General features: G+C 42.7%; 1 protein-coding gene across 1 annotated transcript; it reads left to right on the forward strand.

The window, feature by feature from the left end:
- The first annotated feature begins 2638 nt into the window (after window positions 1-2638).
- Window positions 2639-4200, forward strand: LOC133075526 (histone RNA hairpin-binding protein). Its single transcript, XM_061169819.1, has one exon. It carries the CDS (start codon window positions 2725-2727, stop codon window positions 3550-3552), a length of 828 nt encoding a protein of 275 aa, XP_061025802.1. The 5' UTR covers window positions 2639-2724; the 3' UTR covers window positions 3553-4200.
- Window positions 4201-19014: the final 14814 nt, after the last annotated feature.

Consider the following 19014-nt stretch of genomic DNA (forward strand, 5'->3'; position numbering starts at 1 on the left):
TCCTGATAGGCCATATCTATAAAGGACAATGTCATTTTACAAAGAGTTTCCTTTTGCATCAATTCTATCAGATCAAAACTGATTAAACCCAGACAAATGAAGAAGAAAAGCAGAGTAGTATCTATAGACGAAAAACTGGAAGAACAGAAAACTTGATAAACTTAGGCTGCCAAGTTGCAACAGATTGTTAGATCAGGGGAGGCATATGTCAGGTATGGGCAGAAAAGCAATCTATCCTAACAACAGTTCAGGTGCAGAAAGATCAGTCTGAGGACTAAATTGAAAATGTATACCATCAGTATCTTGTTAATGTTTCTGTGAGGAGCTCAGTAAAAGCAGCTCTACTGAAAAGAGGGGGGATCCAATCCTCTAGACGGGTGGTATTTGTAAAGCATTCTTGGAAACTGTCAAAATGCAGTGTGACTTTAGGGAGATCAGCCACATCATGAAAGTCAAGGAAATGACTGACCAGTGGGGAAGTAGAAAAAGGAGGTACCTGTCCTGTGACTAAAAGGCTTTGTGAATTTGGGCTGACCTGGGTCCCTGAAAATAGGTAGGAACCCAAGGATCTAGATCAGTGCTTCTCCTACTTAAATATGTGAATGAATCATCTGGAGATCTTGTTAAAATATAGATTCAGGGGGCTTCCCTGGTGGTCCAGTGGTTAAGACTCCACGCTCCCAATGCAGGGGGCCTGGGTTCGATCCCTGGTCAGGGAACTAGATCCCGCATGCTGCAACTAAAGATCCTGCGTGCCGCAACTAAGACCCGGCACAGCCAAATAAATAAATAAATAAATAGTAATTAAAAAAAATATATATATAGATTCAGATTCAGTAGGTCTTGGGTGGGGCTAAGATTCTGCATTTCCAACAAGCTCCCAAACTGTGCTTATAATATTGCTTCAAAGACCATACCTGGAGTAGCAAGGGGCGAGTTCCTAAGACCATACTTTGGGTAGCTAATAGCAAGGGGCTGGACCTTTATGTCTTAGTTTAGTCAGCTTAACTTGCTGTAGAAGAGGAGTTTAGCATGGTGCTATGTTCAAGATTATCTAGCTTGGGGCTTCCCTGGTGGCGCAGTGGTTGAGAATCTGCCTGCCAATGCAGGGGACACGGGTTCGAGCCCTGGTCTGGGAAGATCCCACATGCCGCGGAGCAACTAAGCCCGTGAGCCACAACTACTGAGCTTGCGCGTCTGGAGCCTGTGCTCCGCAACAAGAGAGGCCACGACAGTGAGAGGCCCGCGTACCGCGATGAAGAATGGCCCCCGCTCGCCACAACTAGAGAAAGTCCTCACACAGAAACGAAGATCTAACACAGCCAAAAATAAACAAAAAAAAAAAAAAAAAAAAAGATTATCTAGCTTAATTTTGTTAGGTAATTATTAACAAGTTTTTAATTGTTAATATTCTAAATTTATCGGATTATAGGTTGTTCAAGCTGCTTTGGTGAACAACTATTGTATCAATGTTCTATTCAGATTGCTGACGATTTGTATTTTGGGTTGTTGGGATTTGATTGTCTCTTTCCAGATGGTATTATGTAGGGAAAAGTCTGAGATGTGACATTACCTTCATCTAATTCTAACTGCAATAGGAAGTGCTAGGATTCCTTTCTTTCTTTCCTTTTTTTTCAAACCACTACTGAGTTCATGGATCTCAGCCAAATCCCTGGAAATAATCCAGACCTGCGCATTTCTCTTGCCCATTGCTACTGAAACAGTAGTAGTAAAATAGAAATAGCTCTATTTACGAAAACATTTCCCCCCCTACAATTCAAGATTACAACTGGCATGCCAAATCAATATTAGGGACATGTTTAATACACTTATGTATTTTGGAGGTAGGGAATAGAAATAACACCTTTTATTTCAGAATCAATTTGAAAGGAGCTGACTTTAGACACTGAATAGAGATCTCAGCCTATAATCTTGGGTTCCTGAGCACACAGCACCAGTTTACTTTCTAATTTACTCTCGGGTGACTTAATGGCATTGCTTAATTATAACAGTTGCAAATTCCATCTTCCAAAATATATCACAGGCAGCCAAACATCTGCAGGGTTTTGTAGTAGGGAGGATGCCAAAATGAAATGCTCGTTTTTTTGTCTTATTTTGCTTTTATTAGTTTTTAATACATATATGTAATAAACAAGATGAGCAAAACAACATTTAAACATGCACCGATGGTAATCAAATATAAGATATTAAGTTGTGAAAATGCCCATTCCATGGAAAGGAATATGCTCCTCAGGAGAATCTAGGCTCTGACAGGGGACATTTTAAAATAACATTAACTTTTCAGTGATAGAAAAGAAGTAGGAAGACTCAACATGGGAAGTGCAGATGAGAACTAGGAAGACAACCCTGCAGAATGTACTGAACACCAACAAGAAAATTTTCTTTTTCTGGGAGAAGGAGGGCTAACTGCTAACTAACTGAATGCAAAGTGGTGTCAACAAACTAAGAAAGTTAAAAATGAGATTAGCTCCAGTTTGTCTCAAGCTTGTGGCTGACAAATAATTAAGATAATCTGGGGTGGTTTTTTTTCAATAAGAGAAAAGATGTGTTCAAGATGAGGACAAAATACATAACTCATTTCTAGAAATTAAAATTACACCTTATGGCAGTCAGTCAGCGTCGCGCGGAGAGGAAGTCGCTGTCGCCGTCGCCGCCACCACAGCCGGACCCCCAGGCCCCCACGATCCCGCCCGCCGCGTCGCCATGGCCTGCCGGCTGCGAAGTCCCCCCGGGTGCGGGAGCCGCCGCGACGGCGACGCCAGCCCGCCGCCCGCCGCAAGATGGAGCCTCGGACGCAAGCGCACGGCCGACGGGAGGCGCCGGAAGCCCGAGGACGCCGAGGGCCCCTCGAGGCCGCCGGGCGACCGCAGACCCGACAGCTTTACCACTCCCGAAGGCCCTAAGCCCCGTTCTAGATGTTCAGACTGGGCAAGTGCAGTCGAAGAAGATGAAATGAGGACTAGAGTTAACAAAGAAATTGCAAGATATAAAAGGAAACTCCTCATAAATGACTTTGGAAGAGAGAGAAAATCATCATCAGGAAGTTCGGATTCGAAGGAGTCTGTGTCGGCATTGCCAGCTGACTTAGAGACCGATGAAAGTGTCCTGATGAGGAGACAGAAGCAGATCAACTACGGGAAGAACACCATTGCCTACGATCGCTATATTAAAGAAGTCCCGAGGCACCTTCGACAGCCTGGCATTCATCCCAAAACCCCCAACAAATTCAAGAAGTATAGTCGACGATCGTGGGACCAGCAGATCAAACTCTGGAAGGTGGCTCTGCATTTTTGGGATCCTCCAGCGGAAGAAGGATGTGATTTGCAAGAAATACGTCCTGTAGACCTCGGGGAGATGGAGACGGAATCTGCGGAGAGCAGCTCTGAGTCCCAGACGAGCTCTCAGGATAACTTCGACATGTACTGTGGCACCCCCACCAAAGTGAGACACGTGGACTGCCAGGCCGAGGACGAGTTTGACTTGGAAACCTGTTTAACTGAACCCTTGAAAGACTTCTCGGCCATGAGCTAACCGGCGCCACCTGGAGGCCCCTGGGAGCAGCGCTGCCTCCCCCGGCGGGGTGGCCCACCAAGCGCGCGTCCTGCCTTTGTAACTGGGGGTTTCTGTTCAGAGTGTACAGTCTCTTGGTGAATTGATGTTCTTGCCTTATTTTCTTAAGAAACGTTAATTTTATGTATAGGGAGTGTATTTTGCATGTTTTAAATTGTAAATGGAACTAAATCCGAGGAAAATTGAACTCGAAGCAATCTTGCAACAATCTTAATTGCTTACTCTCCGCATCCTTGAAGTTAACCTGACAAGTGTACCGTAACTGGTTTTCCACAAGTATTTTAGGCATTAATTGCTACTTGTCAGATGGCTGGTTTGGGTTTAAGCATATGTTCACGGGGCTTTCTTTACTGGTATCTGGCCGAGTGTTCTCATAATCAGATACCTTTAATATCTTTATGGAAAGGGTTAGGGTTTGGGCTGTTTGTCAGTATGTCAAGATGGGTTTTTTTCCTCATACAGAGCACTGAATAGTCAGATATTAAATTGAGCTGGTAGGTTAATGGGGTTTATGTAAGTTATACAGTCTTAATTTGGTACTTGTAAATAGCACTAAGTAGCCCTTCTACCTATACTACTCCAAGAGTTAAGACAGCAGAAGGATTTAGAAAGAACATTTTTTTTATAGTTAATTTACCGTGTAAAATTGCTGTAAATGATAATGTGTACAGATTTTCTGTTCAAATATTCAATTGTAAACTTCTTGTTAAGACTGTTACGTTTCTATTGCTTTTGTATGGAATGATATTGCAAAAATAAAAAGGACCTTCTTTAACTGAAAAAAAAAAAAAATTACACCTTATTTGGCAAAGGAATGAATGATGTAATTTTACATATAACACAGTTAGGGAAATTATTTTAGAGCTATTTTTTCTTTATTTTGTTATACAAAGATATTCCCCACCCTTAAAAAATATGGATATATTTCTAAATTGTATAGGTTTAAAAGAGAAAAGATATTTTTTACCATAATGCCTTAAAAAAATCCTGACAAAACTTCAAACTTCACCAATGACTCATCTCCCTTTTGCAATAGTATTTGCTTAAATTTTAAAAAAGAATAAGAAAGAAAAGTACAAAATATATTTTAAGAAAATAGCACAATTAAAAAAATTGCTTCTGTGTATGCTCAGTAGGGATCTGGTAAAAATTAAGCTGGGGCTAAGGAAACTCCAAGCCCCTGCATAACGCCACAGAGGGAGGAAGACTGGATATTGCCTGCTACAAGGCAAACTGCTTAAGGAGTTTTGTGAAAGTCTCACTGAAACCAACTTAGCAAGTGCTCCTGTCCCCCAGCCTTTATGAAGATCATCTCCAATCCTGATATTGCTGCTGCGGCGGAGCTAGGTGAGACTCCAGTGCGTGCTTACAGCTTAGTCAACCTCAGTGAGGTGTTAACTTGAAAGTCGAGGGAGCCTGGGAAGGGGGTCTTATTAAACAATCCAGGACTCCAGGCTCTTGTGGATGCCCAGGTGGGTGCTAAGCATAGAGATGGCTCATTATAAGACTCACCCATTCCCTTGGCTGAACCCAGCTTTGTACTTTCTTTTTCAAACTAGGCAGCTTCCAGCAAAACAGTCTTTGGTGCCCTGCCTTTTCTGTGCCTTGTGACCACACTCAGGCCCTTCTTAGAAAATTTTTAGAATCTCCCACACAAGAAGCCCCAAGGCCTGGCCTTTCTGAATCTGGAACTCATGCGGAAGCTCTACCACCAGATTTATGCCTGTGCTCTATTCCCCCTAGGTCTTTTTCGGACACTTGTTTGCTTAGTTTCAAAGAGTGGTCCTCAGGCCAGCAGCATCACGGCACCAGCAGCATCACGGCACCTGCAACTTGTTTGAAATGCAGAAGCTCAGGCCTCACCCCAGAATGACTGAATCAGAAGTTGCTTTGTAAGGAGAGCCCAAGATAAAGGCTGTGTACAATTTTCTGAATCACTGTTCTAATTCATTTTGATAATGACTGAATGAATTGGTCTACCCAGGAGCATCTGCATTTGAAAAAGGGACTTCTGGTGATGCAAAATTTTGTACTGAAAGAACAGAAGTCTATGATAAACAGGATATGTACACTATTGATACTCTGTATAAAATAGATAACTAATTAGAACATACTGTATAGCACAGGGAACTCTACTCAGTGCTCTGTGGTGACGTAAATGGGAAGGAAATCCAAAAAAGAGGGGATATACGTATACGTATATTTGACTCATTTTGTTGTACAGTAGAAACTAACAGAGCATTGTAAAGGAACTATACGCCAATAAAAATTAATTAAAAAAATAAAAAGAGGGGCTTCCCTGGTGGCGCAGTGGTTGAGAATCTGCCTGCCAATGCGGGGGACACGGGTTCGAGCCCTGGTCTGGGAAGATCCCACATGCCGCGGAGCAACTAGGCCCGTGAGCCACAATTACTGAGCCTGCGCGTCTAGAGCCTGTGCTCCGCAACAAGAGAGGCCGCGATAGTGAGAGGCCCGCGCACTGCGATGAAGAGTGACCCCCACTTGCCGCAACTGGAGAAAGCCCTCGCACAGAAACGAAGACCCAACACAGCCATAAATAAATAAATAAATAAATAAAATTAAAAAAAAATAAAAATAAAAAGATGTGGAAATTGGGTTCTCTATGGTGTTGCCATAGCCACTCCTCTCCAAGTTGCACCACCTAGGCAACCCTCTGTCCCATCTCAACTCAAAGCTAGGTCTTGGAAAAGCCATGACCAACCATGACGATGGAGCTGAATATATTTTCCTGGAAGTGTGCATCTATTTTTACATGAAGCAGATTAGTGCAATTATTCGGCAAGTATTTATTAAACTTAGGACCCTAATAACTGAAAGCAGTGTGACAATGGCAGTCACAACCCTGGGCTGGGAATCTGGAAACCTCGGTTCCAGTCCCAGCTTAGTACTGACCAACAGTGTTGTCTTGGGCAAGTGCCTTAATTCAACCAACATTTATGGAGTTGCTTCTGCAGACCAAGATGATGAGGGCAATAAGAAAGTGAAGGCCATTTAGTGGCTTTTGTAAATAAGCATACTGCTTTTGAGCAGGGTTTTGTTTCCCAGAGGACCCTTTAAAAAATTTATGAAACATTTTGTGGAAGCCTAATGATGAAACATTAAATTTAAGCTGTTCCATTTAAAGCTGAAGTGGAAAGTTCTGAGTCACATGCTCCGTCTCCCCTTTACTCCTGGTGGCATTTCTTCAGGATTCTGTTTCCAAAGTTTGAAAAGAATTGAACTTGATAATATTTATAGTCACCTTTGACACTGCCAGCTTTAACATTCCCCAACTGTCTACGTGTCTTGCCACTGAAACCGAGTCCCCCTAAAACCGAGTTCCCCTGCTGAGTTGATGATTAACCTCTCCATCCAAAACTTCATTCCCTTTCTTGTCCCACCCCTGTTCCCCTCAGGATTGAGAAGTGTCAAATCAAAGAAGGGATTGAAACTGAGCAGGACCCTGGGGGGACCTTCCTGGGTACCAAAGCCCCTCCATGTACCCTGTTTCTTGTTTGCAGGAAAAAGCCTTTAGTCTCCTATGCCTTTCCTGAGTCCCAAAGAGCAGGCAAGAGAGTTACTCACTAGGGAAGTGAGGGAATGCAGAAACAAAGGAAAAGCAGTCAAGAAACGAGCTCAGTGATAAAACAGAGACCTAGTTTCTCCTCAAGGGATAGTCATAACAATTTGACACATACCTTTCAGTTGTTCTGCAGGAACTAAGACGCCCACCCAGGTGGAGGATGGTGGCTACATGCTGAGAACAAGCACGAAGACCCCAGACTGGTTGGAAACAGAAGGCTGGTGATTAATGTTACCAAACCTTTCAAGTCGTGCCCCAACAAGGGTCCTCCTGATAGGTATCCTTCAAGCCAACCTTTATCCCTTGATCAAAGCACGGAGAGATGCAAGCTCGCTCTGGGGTGCACGCTCTCCGAGACGGGGTGGGCGGGGCTGCTTTATAGGGATCCCGTGGCGGGGCAACGGGGTTCTCGCGGGGCTAGGGGGTTCTCGCGGGGCTAGGGGGTTCTCGCGGGGCTAGGGGGTTCTCGCAGGGCGGGCGCAGCTGTGCAGCTCCCGGCTCCCGGCACCGGACTGCAGTGCCGGGCGCCGTGCTTCTGCACACGGTCTGCCACCGCCATCTTGGGTTGAGGTGTCGCGTGTGCGGTCTCTGCACACGGCCTGCCGAGCTGAGCTGTCGGAGCAGCCATTTTGCCTGAGGAAGTCTGGTCTGAAGGGCCGGGTGCGAGGCCTTTGCCTGCAGCATCCTGTGAGCCAGTGAAACTAGCCTAAGCACAAAGGAAAAAAAAAGGTAAGACTTTATTACCCAGATTCTACTTCTATTCCCCGTAAATTGTTAATCATCTTTGCTGGTGACAAATTTCTCCTCTGCCATTTGTCCTGCTCCTCATTCTCGAGGGACGCTGAGGGGCGCAGGTGCGTCTTCTGTAACAGCTGCCTGTTGAGTGTGGGCGTCGTCATAACCGCGGGTGGAGGAGCAGACCTTCTCCTCAGCTGCCTTTAGATGTGTTTGTTTGCCCCCAGACCTCAGCCCTCACTGTTTGTTTCTCTGAGTGACCGCCATTTGTCTAACCTTTTGGCGACAGAGGATGCCAGAAAAGTTAGGTTGCATGGTCACGTGTCAAATTTTTCCTAAAAATGCAGGTATCTAGATCTATTGCCTGTAGGCGAGTGTGCCCTGGTGTCGAGGCTCACTGCCGGGGCCTGAATATCCCTGGTGTATTGTAGTTTTTGTTGTCTTGTTGTTTTTCAGAAGAAAAGCTTCAGGTAAATCAAATACAGATACCAGGTCCTGGTGGACGGTAGAGCGGCCAGCAGGGTATAGGGATTGGGGACCACTGGATGTACATCCTCAGGTGCTTCACTGACTGCCTTGAGGTCCTGTACCACCCGGTATTCCCCAGTACATTTCTTTACGGGGAGATTGGGGAGATGACAGGCTGATTGGCCTGATCTAACAAGGCCCTGGTCAATTAGGCAGTGCCCAGCAAGGCCTCCTGACAAAGGGGATGCTCTTTTCTACATACTTTTAGCGTAAAACACCCTAGTAGGAGTCTTGACCCCTTAATATGTTTCTCTTTTTAAATACTTCTAAAGGTTGTATAAGAGTGCATGTATTACAGTAAAAATTTGAATTTTATATATATATATATATTTTTTTTTAAAGGAATTCCTTTATTTATTTATTTATGGCTGTGTTGGGTCTCCGTTTCTGTGCGAGGGCTTTCTCTAGTTGCGGCAAGTGGGGGCCACTCTTCATCGCGGTGCGCGGGCCTCTCACTATCGCGGCCTCTCTTGTTGCGGAGCACAGGCTCTAGACGCGCAGGCTCAGTAGTTGTGGCTCACGGGCCTAGTTGCTCCGCGGCATATGGGATCTTCCCAGGCCAGGGCTCGAACCCGTGTGCCCTGCATTGGCAGGCAGACTCTCAACCACTGCGCCACCAGGGAAGCCCCGAATTTTATATATTTTTATTTAAAAATATTTTTTATTTGCTCTTCATTTTGACAGAATTTCAGATTTCCAGAGAACTTAGAAGAATAGTACAAAGAATTCTTGTATGCCCTTTAGTCAGTCTCCATATTTTTATACTACCGCATTTGCTTTATTTATACTGCCCCTATTCTGTGTGTATGTGTGTGTAGTGTATATATACGCACATATATACATTTTATTAGTTTTTTCTGAACTGTAGTTTGAAGAGTAGGTTGCAGACATGATGCCCCTCTACTTTTAAATGCTTGTATGTTTCCTAAAGCAAGGACATTCTCTTACAAAATTAGCATTTATGTAATACTATTATCTCATCTACCTTATTCAAATTGCTGGTTTTCCCAATAATTTTCTTTATAGCAAGAGAAAACCCCAGATGATGCATTGCACTCAACTGTCAAGTCTTTTTAGTCTTCTTCAATCTGGAACAGTCTCCAGTCTGTCTTTGTCATGACCCTGACATTTTGAAGAATACAATTCAGTTATTTTGTAAAATGTCTCTCAGTTTGGGTTTGCTTATATATTTTTAAAAGTATAAAATATTTACTATGAAGGAGTTGGAAAATTCTTGTTCTAGAAACGCATAACGTCAAAATTTATTGACTTATGTGAGCTCAAATATGTGAAACACTAAAGGGGTTTAATCTCTGAATTTATACATATGGTTCCTGAGCCATATGGAATGTACACACATGGAATGTACACGTGTGTACATTCTTCAGACTCTGTACACTTTGTTCTGAAATAAAAATAGTAAATGGCCAAAGTCATGACTTGAAAAATTTATAATGCATTTTTAAGGGAAAAACTCTTAAGTTCTTGATTTTAGTAAGCATTACTATAGATTTTTTTTTTCCCCCTGTTTGGGCTATTTGTCTCACTTTGTCTTAAGTAACAGAGAGGAGCGAAAAGTTGCTAGTGAAAGGTTCAGGAGAGGTTTAATAGATAATTGAACTAGTTTATAGAAAAAGTCCAAAAAGATATGCCATGAACTGAAGGCCTTTCTTGAGGGACAGCTGGCCCATCGCTATCTAGGGATTCTTTGCCTCTTTATTGCAAGACTTCTCTTCTTCAGTCATGTCTTTGTTTTGGTGACTCTGTAACATTCAGGCCTGTTAGGTAAACATGACTTTCCACACACAACATTGTAGGATTTTTTTTTCAATCATCAACTGAAGTTTTGGAACCTTGAGATCCGTCAGAAGTGCAGTGAGGACTTGAGGGATCAGCATTCTTTCTCCTTCAGTGCAGCAAATAAACTGAAGCATGACAGCTATCTCAGGAATCATGTCTCTCCTTGAACAATAGATTTTTATTGTAGAGCTGAGGAGGAGGCTGCTTGGGTAACACAAATGTTGTTATTGTTAGGAAAACATATGAGCATAAAGCTCTTTTCCACTGAGGGTGAAATTTATCTCCCAGGATACAAAAAGTTGATTTTTTTTCTTTCTGTTTTTTTAGAAAGGCAAAAAGAAATGATGATAAATAACTTTTAGAAACACAAATAGCAAATGACATTCAAGCCCCAGATGGCTGTTGACTTTGATAGAACCGTCAACTGGACGTTAGGAGCATTTTTGTGTTGGAACTTCTGCAGGTCTTGTCCCTCTACAACCATCAATTCCCTCTCTCCAAAGATTTTCTCTATAACAGCAAACAGTTAGTGTAAGAATTATTGAATAACTGTCTTGGAAAAACAATTGTAGCCCTCTTTACGATTAAAAAATGTGACTGGACTCTTAAAATGCTGTACTTCTGATTAAAAACGCAACAATAACCTATTGTATACACCTTTCCTTTGGATTTATTCTTCTTTACAAGTGAAGCGATTAATATTAGAATTCTTTTAATTGGGCTCAAACATTGCAATGCCTCTCTCCAGAAAAATCAATGCAGAAAAAAAACAAAACCCTTTGTTCTCCTGTTAATTGCTACCACCTGCCTTCCATAGGCGCTTGAACTATTTTTTTGGTGGTCTCAGTATATACCTGATTTTGAGCAGCAGTAGGTTAGTTTGGCACTTCTTTACTTCTTGCCACCTAATATCATTGCAAATTTTCTTGCTGAATCAACTTTTTGAGCTCTCAACTTTCTTTTCAATCGTCTCACCTCTGTTGCTGAGCTGTCGGGCCTAGGGATTCAGCTTTGTTGCACCAACGCATACTTCAAAGATGTTTCAGAATTCGCACTTCAAAATTAAAATATACATTTTCTTTTCAGTGACTGAGCCATGAAACACAATCACATGGGATAAGGAAGTGGTAGAGTAGAACAGAAAAAAAAAAACTACATCACAGGAGCAAGTACTTCCTGGGGAATTAGCTTTCTCAAACATGTGTTTCCCAGGGCTCAGAAAACACTAATTTCTATGTCGTTGGTATTTTTTCTTTGTTCTACTCTGCTACTTCCTTATCCCACATGATTCCATTTCATGCCTCAGTCACCAAGCAAGAAAATGTATATTTTAGGTTAGATTTAACTTTAAGCACATTTTTGTAGTGAGCCCCAGTACTAAAAATGTTAGCACTTGGGGTGTTAGCTGGAAGCTGGAAGATAGGATCCGAAAGACTCCTCGTAATCCCAAACACAGGGCTAACTATGTGGCCTGGAGACACAGACGATGGGTCCCTCCTCAAACCATAGATCATTTAACTAGAATCCTGCCGGGACCAAGGGACCTTGACATCTGAGTTGCCTGATGTCACATGTGTGAAGGTTCCATATTTCAGAACATGGCGCAGTTATAAGGCTGTTGTAATGGGGATAATGTGTCCCACCACTGTGCTGATGGGTGGCTGATTTCAAATGGTTCCATATGGTCCCTGCCCATTGGGAGTCTTTCTCTTCCTCCCATCACCTGAAGGTGAAGACGTTCACTCTCCATTCTGAGAGGAGCTTACGTCCCGGGCCAGCACGGGATGAGGGTGGTGTAAGGATAGGTGGGGAGAAGAGGGTAGGGAAAATTCTGGTGTCTTTATGAGAGTCACTCCAACCCAGAGAATGCCTGGGCAGTGGGTTGGCTGCTGTCAGCTGCAGGTCCTCAGACACAGGAGGGAGAGGGTGGGCTCCGTGCTCTTGGCTCCAGCAGTTTTCTTTTCAACCTGCCACCCCTCCCCCCATTGTGATCCCTTTCCCTTATTCTCTCCATTCGAAGCTGAGAAGGGAACATTTCTTATTTCTAAGAACAGAAAAACACACCTTGCAAGTATGCATTTGAATCTTTCTTCTTGGATTTAGGTTAGTAGATTTTCTTTTTTCCCAAAATAGTTAAGTGCCTGAAGCTTTTCCTTCTGGTTCTATTAAAGAAAAAAATTTTCAGTTATGCACGTAAAAGATGTTAAGGCAGACATTATTCAGGACCATCGTGATAGGTATAGGTACCACTGCAATGGGATTTTTTTTTTTTTGGCCATGCGGCTTGTGGGATCTTAGTTACCTGATCAGGGATTGAACCCGGGCCCTCAGCAGTGAAAGCATGGAGTCCTACCACTGGACTGCCAGGGAATTCCTATGCAATGGGATTTTACAGTGGGGGAGAGAGATTGGGCTCAACTTCAAATGCAGCATGGACAAGTGGGATTTTACTGCCAAGGAGCAGAGTGGGGGGTCAGTGGATGGAAAGTTACTAGGAGGAACCATCAGGGCTAAGGGAGCTTCTAGCTAAACCGACCAGATAGGATTCTTGCTGAAGACAGGCCAGGGTGATCAGACATCACCTGGGGGATGGTGGAGGGTGAGGAACCTGATCAGATATCAAGGGTGCTCAGATAACGAGGGAGGGGCCTCTGATTAGACTGACGTAGCAGGGTTCTTGCTCAAACTAGATTTTATAAGAAGTGCACAGATGGCCTACAAGAAGGTTCAGGATCCTGACTAAAGTTTGTCTTTGTTAAAGTTTAGTCGGCAAAGAGTGAGAGAATTTTGACCATGAGCTGAGGAGAAAAGAGGTTATCAGTATATAAGTGGAAGAATTCCCCATGGTAGGAAGGGGGAGAAACAGGGAACAATAGAGGCAAACATTTCAAAACATTTTCCTTCTACATGTTCTGTAACCTCACTGAGCACACAATCCCTCCGTATCCCAACTTGTCACCAGTACAGGTCTTGAGTTCTTAAAGATGAACTCTAACAACTCTTAAGAATCTAATGTGAAGTATGGTAGACAGCACTGGACGTATGAATACCTTACCCAGGCAGTCCGGGAGACTGAAAAATCCCTAATGTAACACATGGAATTTTTAATCATGCTTAAAACTCTTGTTCAGATAGTTCAACAAACTCTAATTAAGCCCCTAGAACATTTTCTGCTAGCATTGAGGATTACAAAGAGGGGTAAAAATCTCTGCCTTCATGCCTTCATGGAGTTTAGAGTTGAACATGAGAAATAAACACACGAATGAGACAGGCAGCAGTGAAGTCCATACAAATAAAGAAATAGTACAGAGCTGGGAGTGATTTATGCTCATGGAGAGAGGGAGTTGTCAGGGAAATATTTATAGAAGTGAAAAGGCCTGACCTGGGTTTTGAAGGATGAATAGGATTCTGACAGATGAACAAGAGAGAGGCAGGTCTATCCAAGTGGAAGGAGCATGTGCAAAGGCAAAGGGACTTGTCCCAAGCTTCTACCCTGCCCTCCTCTGCTGGCTGCACTTGGGATCTTTGAGATCCAGAGTGATTTAGGAAAAGACGTTTAAAGCCTGCTGGGGCTTTCAGCATCTGCTTTGTGGATCTAGGGGAGTCTGAAGATTTCAGAGCAAGAAGTGGGTTCTAAATACTCCAAAAAAACTCTTGGGTAACCAAGTTTGGAAAGCAGTTGTTGGAGTCCTGTCTTACTCCAGAGCATCTGCTTTTGGTCTCCAAAGTCCCTGTTCTTTGAATTGCATTGGATGCTGAGCACTGCTGCTCCTTTCTTAGGGATGAGAAGCTAGGTAGCCCTTGGGCAGATGTCTGGTGATCAAGGTTGGACCAAGCCTGAGATGTCAAAGGGACAAACCAGTATCCATCCAGCAGACTAGAGGAATCCATGCTCTTGAATTTTTGGAAAGAAAACAAAGAAGCATCAGCAGCCCTAGTTGGTCATTTGTCATTGTAGAAATGCACCTGGTCCATTTGGGAAGGTTATCTGGTGCTGCCAATGGCTTTCAGTGAAGTTCAGGGTACTCAGAGTTCAGCATGAACCCACTGAGAATGAAGGCTGTTTCAGAGAATTCTTTGTGATCCTGTATACTAGGACTTGGTGGACTGGTTTGGCTTACTTTGGTCAAGTGGTCAGCAAGTACTGACTGAGAATTCAGAGAACCCCCTCGTTGGGGGTTCCTGTTGCAAAGTTCCAGGTCACACAGAAGTGTATCTGTGCAAAGTGACAGCTCATCCAGGTGGGCAATTGAGCCTAGGATATTCAGTTTAAACAAGAGTCTAGGACAGGACCTTCATTCCTTCTAAAAATAGGGTTCTGTAGTTAGCAGCAACTTTATATTAGGTAGTCCTACACAGGATATAATTTGATTCCATGCTTTGGTGTTTTATTGAATGTTGATTTAAGGTATTTAAAAACCTGCTCTTGAATATATTCTTTGCAAATTGTTCAATGTCCCTTTCATAAAGATCTATACAATAAATTCTCAAAAATTAAAAAGAGATCCTGATAAACTGATATCCTTTTTTTCAGTTAATGAGAATGATGTAACTCAGGATGTTTTACATTTTACCTTAGGTATCAGGAAGCTCAGAGGTCAGTATTCTGGTCAATTCCATCATTCTAGTTTTCTAGGTCTCTTGCTCTCTTACCCATTACAGAATTCTCCTATTGTGTGTGTGTGTGTGTGTATATATATATATTATTATAAGTGATTTCAAATCCAGTTTTTAGGAACAGTGGGAGTATAAAAAATGTGCAGTGAAACCATAACATTTTATTAAATAGTATTGCCTCATTTTCTAAATCACATATGTGGAAACTCTTTTGTATTAAGCATAGGTGAGGGTTCTGATTGTGGCTGCTATTCACTTGGAAGTATTATTGACAGGAAAGCACTCTCATTCCTACTGGAATGCCTATGTGGGTAGTTCCTCTGTTAAACCCTCCTAGATTAACTCGCTCATCTCAAGACACTCGTATCACTCTAAGCACTCATGTACATGTGTGTGGGTAGCCATAACTTTCATTAGATATGTATTTCATAGAACATAGAAATTTAGAGCTGGAAGGAACGAAATCACCCAAATCCCACTTAGCTAAAACGATAGATGGGCATTTTGCAACCACTAAGAGATTACAACAGAAGTTATCATGCTGTAGGTTATTGCATGGACTCTATGAGACTCTCTTCCAAATGTGTAGACTGGGCCTAAGAGACTTTGGGTGGTGTTTGCATTGTTCTTCCTTGAATGGCAAACAGAAACTTGGTTGGCTTTGGGACTTTCTTCTTGAAAATAAATTTTCATCTAGTTATTTGTTTCTGGTTTCTGTTTATATAAAACTATCTTCTCCTCTGGAAGCTGTGGTCCTTGAGGGCAGGGGCTATGTCTCAGTCATCCTTTTTTTTTCCCTCTGGCACCAGCTCAGGTCCTAGCACAAAACAAACACATAATAAAGGTTGACTGAGTGAATGAATGAATGGCAGACTCTCGTTGGTAGGACTGTACATTCATTGGAGGAAGATCTTAACCCTGACATTTCTTTTCTGCTTACAAGATGCACTGCCCATAGAGAACACAATGGACAGTGACTGACAAAAACAGAGGATACAGCTGAGTCAGTGAGCAAAGCATCATCTTAGGAGGTTGCCAAGTAGCTTTAGTTGCTGCTGTCACTATCAATACAAATCAGGTAGCTGCTCAGGCAGATCCAGGCTAGGAGGGAAGAGCCAAAGCATGCAGTGATGAAAGAATCAGAAAGATGTGGTGAGGGATTTGCTGCCTGATGACGGAAATAAGGGAGATGAAAATGATGCCAAAGTTATGAGTAGTTTTGTGTCTGGGAGGGCAGTATTGCTGTACCTGGAGACTGTGGAAGCTGACAGGAAGAAAATTTGGGGGGAAAGGTAAAATCATTTGTGGGTGGTTGTGCAGAGTTGTCAGAAGCCCAGTTTCCTTCCATTTCCCTAGGGTGTGGCCCTTGTCTGTGTGGTCCACAGGGCTGCCAGTGCTCTAGCTATCATGGCGGAGTCAGACATCATAACAGAGAAAGGGCAAGAAGAGGGAAAACAAAGGCCATGGGTGAAGGTTAGATTGTTAAGAGGTTTCCTGGAAGGCACACACTTGTGCTTAAATCTTACTGGCCAGAACTTTGTTACATAGCTGTATCTGTTGCCAAGGAAGTTTGGGAAATGCAGTATCCTAGTCAAGCCCATGCCCTAAATGAAATTGGGAGGTCTTTCACTATGGAAAATGTGAGGCTGAATATTGAGGAGGCACTAACAGTCTATGTCACACAAAGTCAGATGTAGAACTTGGTCTCTGACTCCTAATCGAGTGCTCTTTTAACTCTACTACCCAACTGAAGATGTGAACTCTATATTGTAGTGGCAGAGAGGGGGACTGAGAAGTGCCCAAGGTTTGGTGGTCAATGTCCTGGCTCTGCCATTTACTGTTACCTTAGATATAGCATATAATTTCCATTGAATCCCTGCAAAATGATTTGTTGGATAAAATGATCTCTGAATTTCTATCAGCTAAAATATCGTATGATTTAAAAAAAAATTATGGTAGTTAAAACTGAGTGAATGATTGGTCACATCAAAGGAATCTATGTAGTTATATCATGGATGGTCATTCTGGTTTGAGATTCATAATGGAGACCCATGATTAGGCTTTACAGACTCATGATTAGGATTGCAAACACACCTCTTCTCAGAGACAATTTGCCCAAAGAAAGGCTAAAGTGGTTGCCTACTCAACAGCTATTTTCCCACTTTTTCCTTGTCAACAGGATCCCAATTTTATTTGAATGTTGGTCAGAAATCCTGTGGTAACTTGACTCCAAAGATGGCTGGCATGAATTCTCCCCTTTCTGTACAGGAATGCCACTTTCCCATTGAGAAGTGGAATCTCTAGAATCTGGGCTGGACTGGTTTGACCCATAGAATATGGCAGAAGAGTATGACATAATAGAATATGGCTAGTTCCAGACTTACCATTAAAAAGGACTGGCAGTTTCTGCCTCCTGTCATTTATGACTGCCATGTAAGAAGTTTAGGCTGCTCTGCTGGAAAGAGAGGCTGTGTGGAAGCATCCTGAAGGACCAGATGTGTGAGCAAGGAAGCCATCTTGGAGAACATCCAGCCCAGTTGTGCCTTCGGGAGATTCCAGCCCATCATTATCTGACTGTAGCCACATAAGAGCCCCCAGAAATGCCCAGCTTAGTCCAGTCAACTGACAAAACCATGAGTGATAATAGTAAATCATTTTAAGCCACTAAGTTTTTGGATAGTTTGTCATGTAATAATAGATAACGAGAACAAATGTGCTCAGGAAATGGCCCCCTTGCCAGTCCCAGGAGGTGAATCATGATTAGTTTAAGCCAATTTTTGTAATTCAAGGCTTTTGCCAGAGTATTTTAGGGGGATACATTTGACCAGTTCAGTCAATGAGATGCTGGATGGCATTTCCTTACAGTTAAAAAGAGACTTCTGGGAGGAAACGTATGTGTTTTTCAGTCTGATGTTGTTGTGTATACATTTGACTTCTGGAACCATGGCAATTATATTGTGACTATAAGGAGACAGCTCTAAGGATCAAGCCAGTAAACTGAGGATGATAGAGCAAAAAAAGATGGAGGGGCTTGTGTCCTTAAAATCAATCCCCAAATCTCCCAAACCCTAGACTTCTTGTTACATGATAAAATAAACCCTTTTTATTTAAATCAGTTTGAATTGTGTCATCTAATACTTATAGCTGAAATCATCCTAATTTATACAGTGGAAAAAGAAATCTCTCTAGTACTCCCTTCCACTGATGGAGAAAAAATATTGAAATTACAAAGTCTCTTCTCTTTCTTTTATGTGACTGTGGATCCCAGAGTAGCTAGTCCTTCCAGAGTCTTGGGTGTGCAAATGTGGTAGCTGGGGTGTGGGTGAGACCAAAGTTGCTTTACATAATGAAATGAAAGGATTTGCGTTTTGAGAGAAGGGGGCCAGAGTACAGAGGATCAGGGAGGGAGGATGAGAATCTTGAGCCCAGACGTGAGTAGGTGTGTGTTTGTCTGTGTGTATGAATGGGGAATGAGAAATAGGAGGGGGAGCTGGATTTCAAGGAGAAAGACGAGAAAGTCTGGTAGCATGAAGACTTCACTGAATGTGGGATGAGCTCCAGGTTCAGTCTGGGGAGGAGCAGTGCGAGTGAAACGGAGAGTTAGAGGAAGGGAAGTCAGAGCCAGAGGCGGCTGGGGGGAATGTGAGCCTCAGGGATTTATAGGAATCTTGGGCATGGGGAGTGGGCAGCTGACATGTCAGTTTTTAAAAAAATCTTTAATTCTGGAAGTGCAAAATGACCTCTTCTGACATTATTGATTTCAGACTAGCTTCCTAGACAACAATTATGTGCTAAAAACATATTTCCCCCCACCAAGTTTCAAGCAGTCAGATTCAACACAGTTTTCTTCAGGTCCCTGTTTAGCTGTTTAGCTCTTAGGCCATATCAGGACTAATTAAGATATGCCAGGATAGCCTGCAATGATAGTAAATGATCTGAGTGACTGGGAAGCAGCATGATTCAACAGACAGAGGGCAGAGCTTTACCAGGAGGCCTGGTTAGTTCTCACTGACTTCCTGAGTGACCTGAGCAAGGTGCTCATTGATTCCGAAACTCAGTCTCCTCAACTGTAAACTAAATAGCTAACCTAGATCAGTTCCTTTTTTAAAAATTAAAAATATCATTTAAAAATGACCAAAAAATGTTGTTAGAAAATAAAT

This window comes from Eubalaena glacialis, chromosome 15 (genome assembly GCF_028564815.1).
Source record: "Eubalaena glacialis isolate mEubGla1 chromosome 15, mEubGla1.1.hap2.+ XY, whole genome shotgun sequence".
Taxonomy (NCBI): Eukaryota; Metazoa; Chordata; class Mammalia; order Artiodactyla; family Balaenidae; genus Eubalaena; species Eubalaena glacialis.